The sequence below is a fragment of the Hemitrygon akajei genome, chromosome 21 (genome assembly GCF_048418815.1).
Source record: "Hemitrygon akajei chromosome 21, sHemAka1.3, whole genome shotgun sequence".
In the NCBI taxonomy this organism is placed as follows: domain Eukaryota; kingdom Metazoa; phylum Chordata; class Chondrichthyes; order Myliobatiformes; family Dasyatidae; genus Hemitrygon; species Hemitrygon akajei.
In genome coordinates, this window is record NC_133144.1 from 42,415,987 (window position 1) to 42,430,812 (window position 14,826).

Genomic DNA, 14,826 nt, shown 5'->3' on the forward strand with positions numbered 1-14,826 from the left:
ATAAAATTGTAAATCGGTGCTAGTCAGTGGTGATGTTTTGGTCTGGCAATTTGGAGTCCAGGAGAAATGAATTTGATTTAACCAAGTGTTTGAAACTACAGGACAGATATTTAAAAACACATGTCTGGTTTATTAATATCCACTTGGGAAAGAAATCTGCTCCCTTAGGTCTAACCGAAATATGACTCCAGGCTCATAGTAATGTGGTTATCTCTAAACTTCTGCATAAAATGAACTAGCAAACTACTCAGCTAAGGTGGAATTTATATTGAATGTACCCAATAGATTGTAGGCCTCAGTTAAAATGAGTTATTTTTTAAGAGTACTTAGAGTGGTTGGTGTCCATTTGCTCACATCTAAATTAGATGCACAACGTTGCTGAAATTTCAATGAGACCAAATATCGCAAATGGGAGAGCAGTTATTGATAGGATGAGCTTTTGTCAGAATGTGCCTTTCCCTTTATAGTTGGATATTTTGAAAGCCAGGGATGTGTTACAGAGCCAGACTGAAGATATAATTGGGTGTAATGAAGAAAACCAATACTGAGTTTCAAAGGCCAGTGTTTCTAACTGAACTTGCCTCAATGGGTTCCCAAATCATGGGTTTCTGTAAAGCAGAAGGATCTGCAGATTGAAACACTGTTTTAATGACCTAGCACTTCAGCGAAACAAGTGTTTGGATGAGTACAGCACATTGTGCGGGATTTCTGCCAGAAGCCACATCGATAACATTAAAAAATGTTACTTATTTTCTGTGATGCATTGATTTTATTCATGAGTTAGGACTAGTTGCTTCAAAATTGTGAGAATGCAACAAAAATATTTAAATTTAACATTTTCCGGGATCATTTGTATGAATATTATTTTATTGAAGCTGATGCATTTTACCAAAATTTGAATATTAATGGAATAAATCTAACAGCCAGAACCAGTTTTAGTTTGTCATATGCACAAGGGTGTACTGAAATTCCTTGTTTGAAGGTCACAGACATTTACATTGTAATAATAAATACAGCAATCAGTAGTACTGTGTACACAAAACTACTAAATGGTACAAAGATTGCAGGAGTTGTAGGCTTGCACAAGTTTTGATTTCTTACAGGAGGGGTTGTCAGTGACATTTTGTTCCCATGTGTAAACCATTACGTTAATGTCTCGATCAAGCTTGCAGTTTGCTGTTGTTGGCTCTCCAGGACAGAAGTTGAAGTTGCATTTGTGTGAAGCTGTATTTAGTGCAGAAATAAAAAGTTATGTCCTTGAAAGGAAGACATTACTTGTGTAGAAGTGTCCTTGGGTGACTGATACACAACTGGCATTGGACCAAGTGCTGAACTTAACAAATACATCCTGAGTGCAGCTTTTTCAGCTAATAGCTGAGAGTAACAGTCTCCTAATGTATTCCTGAAAAGGATTTTCCAGCTGCCACTCATGCACACAGATGGTAAATGATTTTAAAGTTTGTGATTTAACTTTGTTGCTAACATGACAAATTTTACAACTTTCAACAAATATTGAGCAAACAGAATAGAAATGTATTGTTAAGGTAGAAATGTTTAGTAATTGATAACCATGTTTAATATTTTCTCTTTTGCTTCCAGTGTGCAGTGGGAACGACGGGACAGAAATCCATCTCTCGAGTAATTGAATACTTGGATCACTGCTAAAGAACTCCAAGCTTCAGCTACAGATAGGCTATGTTCTGTCCCTTGGGGTTAAACCCCTCCCTCGTCAACCAATCATATGGGCAAGGCCTTCTCCCACCTTAAGTGTGGAAAGCACCAAGGGGAAGCTCACTCTGGTTTATCAGTGACCGCTTCCAAAGGAGCTCATGTCCATTGTACCTGGCAGTACCAAATGAATGAAAACGGTGAATCTGGTTGGAGGCAGAAAGAAATCTGCAGATGAATGTGCTGTGCTTTAAGACACAGCTGATAGTAATTGCATAGGTTGAATTATTCCATACCCACACTGGTATGCAGACAGCCCCAGTATAGAGAAGCTTTCCTGCAAGATCAAAATAGAGTTTAATAAAACTAAATGGCCTTGTTTTACTCAGCAATACTACAGAGTGCTTTCATTGATCAGGTTTATGGTTTAGTGTGGGTATGGAATAAATCCTGTGCCCCACATGTTTTTTTTTAGTTACCATGACAAATGTAGACATTGCTGTGATTGGTGACTGTTGCATCTGAGCACAGTGCATACGGTTAATTGACAACTAATTCATTCGACACCAAAAAACCACGCAACCCTCCAGAAAAGGTATTTGTTTTACTGCAAGTTGAATGGATTGACATGGTTTAAGCTTTGACTCGTGTTCTATATATAGAGTTAAATAACGCAGGTATATAATTATATAATAAGACTATTTGTTTTAGTTCTCCTGATCCATTCAACTTGTATTAAAATAAATGGTGTGGATTAAAGGAGCCAATTACAATCTCAAATATCCCATCGATAATGTAATATCCCTTAATGGATGAGGGTTTTATTTTGTCTTAAAGTCTTCATCCTAATTTATCTTAGACATGTTTTAAAATTGGAAAAGCACACCAGCAGTGTCCAGGTCCCAACCTGATTTGGTTACCTGTAGTTATCTCTGGGTTGAGTCTCACTGGATCCACAGAAAATATGTACAAGATGCCTGTTTCAAGATGACTAAGTGTTGTTGTGAAGCTAGGTGATAACTTTCAATACTCAGTTGTCATATTTGATTGTGGTTAGTCTTTGACTGCATTTTGGATGTTCCGGTGCTGTGATCTGCTTTTGAGTCTCTAACGTCACCAGAAGCCATTCAGTGCTCCTGAGAGTTTGAACACTGGAGTGAAGCAACATCAGTTTTCTTCATCTTAACTTAGAAAATTCCTGTTTATGCTTGTATTAAATACAATGAAATGGCCGATCAAAACAGGAGAGGAGAAAGCAATGGTATATGAAAAATATTCCAAGGTTCTCAGTTTAATACATTAGTTTCCTTACTGAAAACTATTGAGTTTAGCTATGAGCAGGGCTGTATAAAAATTGTACCTCTAATTGCAGGCATTTGCAATGTCTGCATCAGTAACATTGGGATGTTAAACATAGGTGCAGAGCAGGAATAATAGTCATCAGCCTTTGCCTTCTCCACTGCCACCCACCTCTTTCTCTTTTCCGGTCAATGACAAGCAAGTGCACAATACCTGTTTAAGTTTTGCAGTTACACCAGGAGACTGCTGAGGGCAGATGTGTCTTAATTTTGATACTCAATTAATATAGTCGGGAGAAGAGTTGGGGATGTTCCTTGAAGTTAAATCACTATGTGCAGGTAATCGAACAAAGCTATGTTGAATATTATAATGTGAGCATTTTAGAGTTGATAGTTATTTCCACACATTTTAAAAATTTGCACTTGCAGAAACCAGTAATGTTCTGTGTCTTTATCAGAGAAAATAATTGTTGTGACAGTTTTTACCTCCACCCAGGCAGAATTTGAGCAGCTTTTCCAAACTTGATTCGAGGTAGATCCATCTTATGAGTAGTTGATGAATGTGCTACAGAAGTGAGCAATCTGCTTCGGTTTGACTGGCTTATATAGCTAGTAAAGCTGGCTGATAAATAATGAGGAAAATGTTGGTATGAATCAATATAATTTTTTTCTAGCTATAGAATTGGAAAAAGAACGATGAAATTATTCTCTACTGCATATTTTAGGCTCAAACTAAAGGTGTGGAAAATGACCAGCTGAGCCTGTCAATGAGACCTTTTTCCTTTTATGTTTCTGGTGTAGGGTTGCATTTTCACCTATTCTATTTGCCCAGTAACATCATTTGCCCCACAACAAAAACACCAGCTGGCATCTCCATCGTATCAAAGGCTGCAATGGAAACTGAAAGGGGATTCCCAACCTTTTGTTATGCCATGGACCTTGACCCTTACCATTAGCTGAGGGGTCTGAGGACCCCAGGTTGGGAATCCCTGGTTTATGCAGACAAAAACCAGCAATATATATATATATATAAAATAATGTTGGTGGGTGTCATTTGGAATGCCAGTGAGTTACTGTGAGGTTTGCAGGTCATGAAATTTCAGTGCAAGACGAGGTAGTTACTTACTTCCCCATACTTACTGCCCTTTGTGTTTTCAGTTCAAATGGGTTTTGATTGGGAATGCTGCTTTGATATAATTGGAAGGAGCTGGCTGCTCTGAATTACCGAGGCAGCTCTCAATCCAAGGCGCACCTTCAGTGTTCTTTATGGATGGATGATTGTTATTAATTATTTAACTGTAGAAAACCAAATGACTGAAGAACTAGGAAAATCTTTAGCATCCTTTATCTTCATGTTAACTAACTGGTTTTACCCTACCCATGCCATTTTTTAAAAGTCCAAGATATAATGGCTCAACATTTTATTTGCTGATTTTAGTCGGACGAAATTATATGTGTGAATTACCCAGCTCTGCAGAATCTTTTTAAGTCATCTGCAATAGCAAATTACAATATGAGTTATTGAGACTTTGGTATGTTTGTCCAGATGGAATACAATCTCTGTGATGCTGAATAGGTCTTCATAATGTGAAATAAAAGCTATTGAGAACTAGGAGGCACAAGTTTTAATCTCTGGAATCCAACTTCAAACCAGCCTGGACTGAGAGATCCAGCATTCAGCACTGGTGTAATATTTTGTAAGGGATTGATTATTGCCACAAGTATCTTTGAGTTTAATGAGATTTGATTCTGTATTTGCTGGAAATGTGAGCTGTCAGTTCTCCATATTGATTCCAAAGGTAGAGATCTGTTCCCTCCACTGACTCATCTCTTCTGAACAAGCACTGGAAATATGGATGGTGGGGATTATTGACAATTCACTGTGTTGAGTGTCTGTCAGAGATACTATGAGAGCCCTTTAGTAACTAATTATCCCTCTGCTTTGACTTTGTCTTTTCCACCAAGCTTTGTATCTTTGCTGTTGGAGTAGTCTTCAATTTCTGCTTGCTTAGTCTGGCCACAGGTAGCTAGCTGCTGGTCAGCGGTTATTTCCCTTCAGGTCAATAAGAACTATGCAAAGTATACTATAGTTCAGTAAAATGCTTTTAACCCCTTTATCCCCATTGTTTCTCCTCCTTTGTTTAACCTTTGATATCATTCTCCAGTGGTGTTGATATTGTTAGAAGGATTGGGAGCTGTTCTGTCTATAATCCAGGAATTTTAGCTAATGTCCCTTTTCGTGTGGTTCAGTGTCCAGATTCTAATCATTGTCTGTCCCTTTTTATCAACAGTTTTCACTAAAGATGTGAAGTTAAAATCCTTTGTTCAGGGTAGAACCTCTTTTAATGATATGTACAATAGGTTTATTCTACCCTCTGAGAGGGAATTATTCCCATTCCTTTCCAATATCATATAAATTGCCCCATGTCCAAACCATGTACCTGTATCCTGGAAGAGTACAGATGGTATTCTGCACTGAATGTGATGGAAATCAGCTGCATTAGTCGTTCCTGTTCTGGTGAAGGCACATGTGGAAGCACCTCTCGAGGAGTTTCACTCTTGCATTCTTTTGCTCAGTGCTCTGCTGTACTGCTTGATGCCTGCTATGGGAGGAGTATCTTCCATGAACAACCCGATTCGTGCTGGGTTTTCTTCACTACTCTTTGTAGCCGTTCCCTGAGAAAAGTATATCTCTGCTTCGTATTTTTAACTTTACAGATGATTGAAACCTCAGTGATTTAACTTGACTAAATCTGGCTGTAAACTTCATGGTGCCATATTGAACGTTCATCGATGCTGCAAAACATGCGTGAAATATCAGTCAGTGGAGCCAGAACGTGTTTAGTGGGGAATGAATGAAGTGTATTTTTACAGGATTTATAGAAATGGTTCCTGATTTATTGCTTGGAAACCGGCTTTCCAAATACAAATTAATGTCAACTGGATCAAGGTATGAAATATGTTTTTTTCTCGAATCCTGACTCTCAGGATTGGGTGAGATTACAGATTGTTTTCAGTGCTTCTTTGGATCCAGTAAGTTTATGAACACAAACAAAATTCAAGATTCCACAAATTTAAAAGTTTCCGTTCTTGTAGAGGTCATTTGCTGCAGATTCTCTGGGCAGTAGACTGATCTGATCTTCAGTCTGGCTATTGAACAGACTCTCAGTTCTTAATAGCCGGTGTTTTTTTATGAATGTTCAGACTAACTCTAATCAAGCCTCCAGTTTGAGATTTTAAAGCCATGTTTTATATTTGTCAAAGTAAAGCTACTAAATATTTTTAAGCAGATACAATTTGTTGAATTCTAGTCTGCAGTTTACAGCAATGCAGCTTCTGTCTCTTCTAGTTGGGCTTGCTTTTAGGGAAAAATGTAGGGGTCTGGTTGCGGTGATGTCCCAGTTACTTTGTCACTCATTTACATTGGAAACCCAGTTTCTATGGTTCATATGTGAGAAGTTTACAATTCTGATAACGAGGTTTCATCTTGTCCTTGTTCAATGAAGTAGGAGTAGATGCACTAAATGTAGGATCCAAATATTTATCCAAGTTCCCCACAACTCTATAGCATTAATAAATGTGAATCTGCTCCCATCAGCATACTTGATGTGTTAAGTTAGTATCAGACTTCCATTGTTGAATTCTGAACTTGTGTCTTCATTAGCAGCCAGTCTTTCAATTATTGCCTCAAAAGGCAATTTATTCAAGAAAGCGGGGGATGTTGCTGTTATCGTGATCATTGGCTAGTTTTTAAATTGGCTGCTGAGAATAGGTGTGATTGACTATCAGTTATGAATAAATTTCCATTTCCATTTCCGTTCCCTTGCGTTGAATCAAATAGAGTGAATTATGTAACTCAGCCCCATTAATGTATTGGATCCTGATTGTACGTACCCAAAGCAAAAATTCTTCAATGGACGGACTATCAATGCTTCACTGTTTGGGGAAGATAGAATCAAGTAGAGCATGCCTAAAATATAGTGTTATCTCAATTTTACAATCATGATTCGGGCTTAAATCAAAAGCACTCTTAGCAGAGTTGTATTAGAGTTTTTAATTCTATAGCCTGCCCTGCCAGGTGGTCGGACACATTCGGGATTCACTTTAATTTCATTAGTGACCTGAGTTAATCAAAAATCCCTTGATGTAGTTGAATATTTCACAAAGAGCATAAGTAATATAAATGATGTTTCAGTGAATTTTTTGGACATGCTTTGAAACCATGCTTTGAATTTGAGAACTGAATTGGAAGGTGGGGCCTAGATACTCGTTCCAGAAATGCTAGTCTTTTACATGGAGGGAAAGGTCCGGTAGGTGATGGTTTTTATTTTTTGTATGTAAGGATTGGAAAACGTTGCTAAGTAAATTTAGCAATGGCATTGTTACTGCTCAGCTTCATTTATGCTTTATCTTTCTCTTGCTTTTCTGCTGCTTTGCAGATAACGTGATAGAAACGTGAAATTTGTTGGGTTGGGGGTTAAAGGAGCCTCATCCTTGTGTCCATAACATGGAAAGAGAAAAACAAGTAGCCTCATCAGCTCAATCCTTACACTTTGGATGAACTTTCATAGCTATATAGTTGTTGGTGCTTTTTTTAAAAAGAAGGCTTCCGTGCTCGCTTCGGCAGCACATATACTAAAATTGGAATGATACAGAGAAGATTAGCATGGCCCCTGCGCAAGGATGACACGCAAATGCGTGAAGCGTTCCATTTTTTTTTAAAAAGGGTTCCCTTATAAAAGATTATGTTGTCAAGCATTGGGGTTCTCTGAACAAGAATGCCGTAATAGGTGGGCTTTGGTTATTTATGTTAATTGGAAATATATGAAATAAACCAAAATGAAAAGTTTGAATTTCCAGGTCTACCCAGAGAGGCAGGGTAAGTTGCAGTATCATACAAAAGTGTTTTCTTTGACTGGTGCCCCTAATAATGGATAATGTATTCACATCCACTGACTTGGACACTGTGGCTTTCACTGGGTTTCCCTCCATTGCTTCCATCTGTTGTCCACTGAGCTGTGCAGAAGGAAATGAACTGAAATAACTTTTCAATACTTTCTTTGCTGGAGTATCTAAACATGCTGAAGACTGCATCCATTATTCAGATCCTAACATATCCATTTTCTTTAAAGTTATCATTTCAAAGCTCTAATAAGAATTAAGATTGTGTCTGTCAAATTTTTCTTGTAAAATTATAAACTTATCCTGCAAAACCTATTGTTGTAAGTTAAGATCCTGGACATGGCTTGCGATCGTCCTGCACAGTGGTCATATGCAGACTTCTTCAGGCCAAAACCATTTGAAATGTCTATTCCCATTCCCCGAATATACGTCCTAGGTGCTTCTGCACTCAAGCCCTGACCATATTCATTAATCATGTATCCAACGGATGTCATAGGCGCTTTCTCAGTTGAAGTGAGAAAGTGCCAAGTATATCTCACCAGTCAGCAATTCTGAAAATTTGATACAATTAAGCCAGTTAATTGGAGTTTATCAGGGTGTACATGTTTAAAGAATATTTTAGTGATTGTATCTCTGCAATGAATTGTTAACTGGGAGAGAATAATAAATATTTCCATTAACCACATAGTCTGTGAGTAGCACGACATGATTTTTAAATGTGAAAACCTGCTCATTCTCGCTGCCATTCATCGAATATTCTTTGCAGCTGCCAGTTTGATTGGGAAGGTTTCATTTCATTACTTTAGGTAAAGTCAGGATAGGTTTGCAGATACTGTCCACCTCTCAATTCAAATTGATCACCTACATATTTTTCTCACTGCTAGCCTGTGGTGCATTCACGTGCATTTAATGGCTATTTCCACAGAAGCAGACCTTGCTTGCATGAGTCCCATTTGGAACCCACTTGGGCTTCCATGTTGACATGCATACAGTCTGAAAACGCTGAGCTTTGCATGAGGTTGCTTGATTTACTGTGATAGGAGTATGGGGTTCTGTTCCATTGTGATGGTTCACACACAACACTTTCAGAAAGGAAAACGTGGCCTTTGAAGTTTAGACTCCAGTGTGAATAGAGAGTGAACATAACTTTCATATTCTCATCTAATTTTTTTTCAGTCAAGTAACATTTTAAAGCCTTCTGCTGTGATAGGAGGGGTGCTTCAAACTTGGGAGAGTTCATGTCTCGTGATCTTGATCCTGTGTATACTTGATCCTCATTGACAGGTTAGAATGGGTGAAATACTTACCCCGGGGCTGCACGGTTTTCCAGAAGTTGTGTAATTTAAGCAGCAAAACTCTAAATGACTAATTGTGTGGACTTCTAAAGGTGCATTTGAGGATTCAAGAAGCATTCTTTGATGCACTGATCTTTCATTCTGAAGTAATCCCAGCCTAGTTATGGTTTTGTAGATGAGAGGTATGGTTGAGTTACTTTCGAAGGAAAGTTACCTCTGATGCATTTCCCACTTATCTCTGAGTTTCACTCCCAGCACTCTGTCAGTTACTTGTGGCTTTTCCCACAAGTCAAACCCTCATGTCTACATTTGCAATTGTTTTCATTCCATTCCGTTGTTGTAAACACATGACTGGGAAGGGTACATGAGGGCATGAACAGAATGGATTTAAAATAAATTTTAAATGACTTTCTTTGTGTAAATAGTTGTGTAAATATTGGCAATTGGAAATTTAGAATGGTAGAAATACTTTTCAGATTCCGATCCTATTTTTATTTTATACATATTTCTCAGTTTCAATCTTTCAGAGTAAAAGCCAAATGGCAGGAAATAGAGTTTGTACCAGTTTCTGAAGTATGTCTTTGGTTACCTGTAAATAATTTTAACTCGAATAAAAATTGCTACTTTCAGTACAGTTGGTTCTGTAACTTGTTTCCTTGCACTTGCTTACTAATGATGCACCCTTTAAGCCCATTGATGTACCTGATGGATATGTGGTCATGGTCACAGCAGCTTCACTTTGTTCATTCCACAGTATGGTCTGTTTAACTTCGGGTACAGTGACCCACCCTTCAGCAAACCATCTGTGTCCAGAGGTAACAATTGGATCTTCCATATCCTCATCAGCGGCAAAGCAGTCTCTTGCCAATCTGCTTCATAGCATGCAATGTCAAGAAACAGCGGACTGTACCAGATTTGACCAGGCTGTGGAACTGGATGCCAGCTTGGCTCTAAGTGGGACAATTGCCCTCCAAAACTGTCTGCATTTCCAACCAAGCTACCCAGTGCAGCAGGAAACATGAAACTCTGCCTAAAAACATGGGAAAACCCCAGGTATCTCCCATGCATCATTAGTTACCATCCTATCAGTCAGGGCTTGATAATTAGAAATAATGCTGTTAAGTGCCAGTTATTACCCATAACCTCCTCGGTTTTTGGTTTGCGGTTGTCCCAAGGATCGTGTAGCTCCAGACCTCATTAAATCCTTGGTGCAAATATGGGCAGAGCTAAGTTCTAGACAAGTGCATGACTCTATGTAAAATCAGTTAGCAGTTGATTGAACATGCCATCAGTGGCCAAGATGAAACTGATATTGGTGGGAATTGAGGAGGAACTTCATGCACGTGCACCAAAATGATCTGGTGGTTGGAACTCAATATATCTCCATCGCCGACATTCCTGTGAAGTTCCAGAGGGTTGTGTCCTAATCCCAGCCAGCCACAGTTGCTGCATAGTGATTCCCCGGGGATGGGGAAGGTGTTGGCTGAGCATAGTTCTTCGAGTTGAAGCATCCCAAGCATGCCTGCATCAAAATCTGCATTCAATCTGGTGAGTGGCAATTTAGCACCAAGCAATGTCTAAATCCAACACGAGTTCATGGTCCTCAACACCCTGAATGTCCTCAGGTAACGTGACCTCCCTGAACTTAGTTAGCTGCCAAATCTGCATAATGAAAATGTGTTGACTAATGAGTGCAACCAGGGCAAAGTAGCTGCTGCTTTATCACTGACTGTGTGCACAGGGATTTGGGTGTGGTGCTAACTACTGCTGTATCTACAATTCTCATGGTGATGACAGTTTTCAATATTAGCTCAGTCTGTCTCATGCACCCATGGATATAAAACTGCAGATTCTGGAAATGTGTTGCTAATACTTTCCCACTGATAAGACAGTAAACAGTGTTCCTGAACTCTGGAACACCCAAACTAATAGCGTTGCACTAACTACTATGCTACTGTGGCACCCAAACAGGACTCGTCCAGGATGTTCCAGAGGATTTTACTCTGACAAAATTAAAGACATAAATTCCTTTAATCATAAGCAATGACAAGAACCACACGTAAAAGTGGCACATACTACATGGCACAAATCCAGTTCAATGTTAATACAGCACAAGATCACAAGAAGACAGAAACAAGAGTAGATCATTTAGACCCTCAAACCTGTCTGACATTCAATGTGATTGTAGCTGATTTATTCTGCTGTTCCCCTTTTGTTTCATTTCTGGCATTTGCTCCATTTCCTGCACTTCTGTGCTGTTGTCCTCTCTCATTTCACTTGGAACAAGGATAGGGTTCCCCAAGAGAAAATCTGCAGGTGCTGGAAATCCGAGCAACACACACAAAATACTGGAGGAACTCGGCAGGCCTCACAGCACCTATAGAAAAGAGTGAACAACTGATGTTTCAGGCCAAGACACTTCCTCAGGACTGGAGAAAAAAGATGAGTCAGAGTTATAAGGTGAGGGGAGGGGAGGAAGAAATACAAGGTTGCAGGTGATAGGTGAAACTGGGAGGGGGAAGTAAAGAGCTGGGAAGTTGCTGAAAGAGATAAAGGGGTGGAGAAGAGTAAGTCTGATAGGAGAGGATGGAAGAAAGGGAAGGGGGAGAGCAGGGAATGGTGAAAGGGGGAAGTTTGAGAAATCAATGTTGATGCCATCAGGCTGGAGGCTACCCAGATGGAATACTCCTTCAACCTGAGTGTGGCTTTGTTGTGGCAGTAGAGGAGGCCATGGACTGACATGTCGGAATGGGAATGGAAAGTAGATTTTAAATTGGGCCACTGGGAGATCCCGTTTTTTCTGGCGGACAGGGCGTAGGTGCTCGGCAAAGCGCTCTCCCAATCTATGTTGGGTCTCGCTGATATACAGGAGGCCACACCAGGAGCACTGGATGCAATAGTCTATTAGGGTCACCTATGAAGTGAAGTGTCACCTCACCTGGAAGGACTGTTTGGGGCCCTGAATGGTAGTGAGGGAGGAGGTGTAGGGACAAGTGTAACACTTGTTCTGCTTGCAAGGATAAGTGCCAGGAGGGAGATCAGTGAGTCACGTTGGAAGCAATCCCTATGGAAAGAGGTGGGGGGTGGAAGATGTGCTTGGTGGTGGATCCCCTTTGAAGTTATGGAGATTTATGTGCTGGTGGGTTGGTAGGTGAGGACAAGAGGAACCCTATCCCTGCAGGAGGTTGGGGTGAGGGTAGACATACAAGAAATGGAAGAAATATGGTTCAGGGCAGCATTGATGGTGGATGAAGGGAAGCCCCTGCCTTGGAAGAAGGACACCTCCTTAGTTCTGAAATGAAAAGCCTCATTCTGAGAGCTGCTGCAGCAGACTGAGGAATTGAGGGAAGTGGGTGGCATTTTTACAAGTAAGAAGGTGGGAAGAGGTATAGACCAGGTAGCTGTGAGAGTCCGTGGGTACAGACGTTAGTAGATAACGCTGTCTCCAGAGATGGACAGAGAGACTGAGAAAGGGGAGGGAAGTGTTGGAAATGGACCGGGTAAATTTGAGGGCAGGATGTGGAAGTTGGAGGCAAAATTGAACAAGTCAATGAACTCCGCGGAAGTGGACCAGGTAAAAATGCCACCCCCAATTGTTAACACAAAGTACACTGCAGATGCTGTGGTCAAATCAAGACATACAAAAAAGCTGGATGAACTCAGTAGGTCAGGCAGCGTCCATTGAAAGAGGCAGTCAACATTTCAGGTGGAATATTGCAACCTGAAACGTTGAATGCTTCTTTCAACAGATGCTGCCCAACCTGCTGAGTTAATCCAGCTTTTTTGTACCCCCAATTGTATGCTCTTTTCTAGGGATGCTGCTTGACCTGCTGAGTTCCTCCAGCATTTTGTGTAGGGTGTTTCTTATCCCCATCTACAGCCTTCCATATTCAATAGCCCAACCTCTGTATTTCTGACCCTTTCAGTGTGACACATGAATCAAGGTATCTACCCTTTGCCTTCCCTTTCAGCACTCCGTTGGGATATTCACTCCCTGACTCCCTGGTTCCATCGCCACCAACACCCACTACCCTTCCCATGTAACTGCAGAAGATGCAGCTCCTATTCTGTCACCTCTTTCCTTCCCACCATCCAGGCACCCAACACTCCTCCAAATGCACTACTTCCAGTCATGTGGACTGAACTCAGTGCTGTGAGGTCTCCTGTACACTGAAAGTGAATGTAGAATGAGTGACCACTTTGGAGAACACCTCCATTCAAACTGCAAGGATTTGTATCACAAGTGGCCAACTCCGGAAGTACAACAGCCTGTAACATTGATTCTGTTTCTCCGCCAACGATGCTGCTGGATTTGATGGGTATCTCCTGCATTTTGTTTTGTTTCAGATTTCCAACAACTGTCATTTCATTTCTCACGTTGCCACCATTGTTTTCCTGTTCTAATTCCTCATCATTCATCTCCCATTATCATGGCCTCCCGTGCAATGGGGTGCAAATGTCCGGTCCTCACTTTCATCTTTCAGCCAGTAACAGTCTCCACCCCTCCCCTTTCCAGTCAGCTGCTGATATGTTTTCCCTGCAAACTGGGAATGAAGTAAGTCACTCATCTTGAGGAGCAGGTGACAATGGCTGATCCTGAGATCTCATTCCACTAAGGACGGGTAGTGTGACAATATCCAGTAGTCTGGGCCATTGCACTGAAAAGGGACAGGCCTGTTTTCAGCAACACCAGAGACATGTAGCAGTATCTGGTGATCACATCCTTTTGTCCACACACTGCCTGATGCAGCCACACACAAAGGAGGTCATCAGGGTGAGGGCAACGTTAAGTACACTTTTGTCCCCAATCTCTGGGGACTTGTGCAGTGTCTCCCATCAGATACACTCTTATCTTGGACCCTCAGATAAACTGGACAACAACCCAGATGATAACCAAGGTGGAGGAATATGGAACAGGCCACAAATGAGCCAGGTGCAGCAGCCCTAAGAGAATATTGCACTTGATGACCAAGTTGTTTTCCGTTATTGACAGACAACACTGCATCCTATCCATAGACCTAAGTTTTGTCTTACATTCACAAACTACTCCAGCAAATTCTTGTTACACACCTTGCCCCAGACCCCCAGCACCTTTATGTAGTGAAGGAGCCTTTGGATGATCGGGCAGTTACCGAAGAGCACAGCCTGAGGCTGACTGACCCCTGGTGTCAACTTAAAAGGGTCACATATGTAGATCAATCTGCAAACTAACCATGGATCCGAGCAGAAGACAGTGCCATTGTCCATGTGTGGGAAAGGCTTTACTTGTGTTCTTCCATGGCCGAGCAACATCTCCCTTCTTATACTCTCATCCTTCCTGATGAAATTAGCAAAGGGTTTGATGCAACACACAAGCAAGACAAGGGGAAGAAGACATCCCTGCCAGACATCCAGACTTGATGGGAAAACAAGGTACCTTGTTATGATCTTGCACTTTGCCTACACTGCACTTTCCCAGTAGCAGTTACACTTTATTCTGCATTATGTGATTATTTTACCTTGCACAACCTCAGCGCACGGTATAATAAATTGATCTGTATGATCAATCTAGTGGATCAATCAAAGACCCATCTTTTCACTGTATCTCAGTACATGTGATAAACCAATTCCAGTCTCTGTTTCCCACCCATTAATTTGGATTGCATTATGAATATCAATGTGAA

At 40.7% G+C, this 14,826-nt stretch overlaps 1 protein-coding gene and 1 non-coding gene across 2 annotated transcripts in view; both read left to right on the forward strand.

The window, feature by feature from the left end:
* LOC140714255 (wings apart-like protein homolog) overlaps positions 1 to 9,797 on the forward strand; it is a 182,146-nt gene extending 172,349 nt beyond the window's left edge. Inside the window, exon 19 of the mRNA XM_073025311.1 lies at positions 1,600 to 9,797. Within this exon, the coding sequence (XP_072881412.1) occupies positions 1,600 to 1,665 (66 nt within the window). The 3' untranslated portion in view covers positions 1,666 to 9,797. The remainder of the gene's footprint in view (positions 1 to 1,599) is intronic.
* Positions 7,578 to 7,684, forward strand: LOC140714522 (U6 spliceosomal RNA). The gene has a single exon (XR_012095891.1). It is a non-coding gene; the product is annotated as a U6 spliceosomal RNA (small nuclear RNA).
* Positions 9,798 to 14,826: the final 5,029 nt, after the last annotated feature.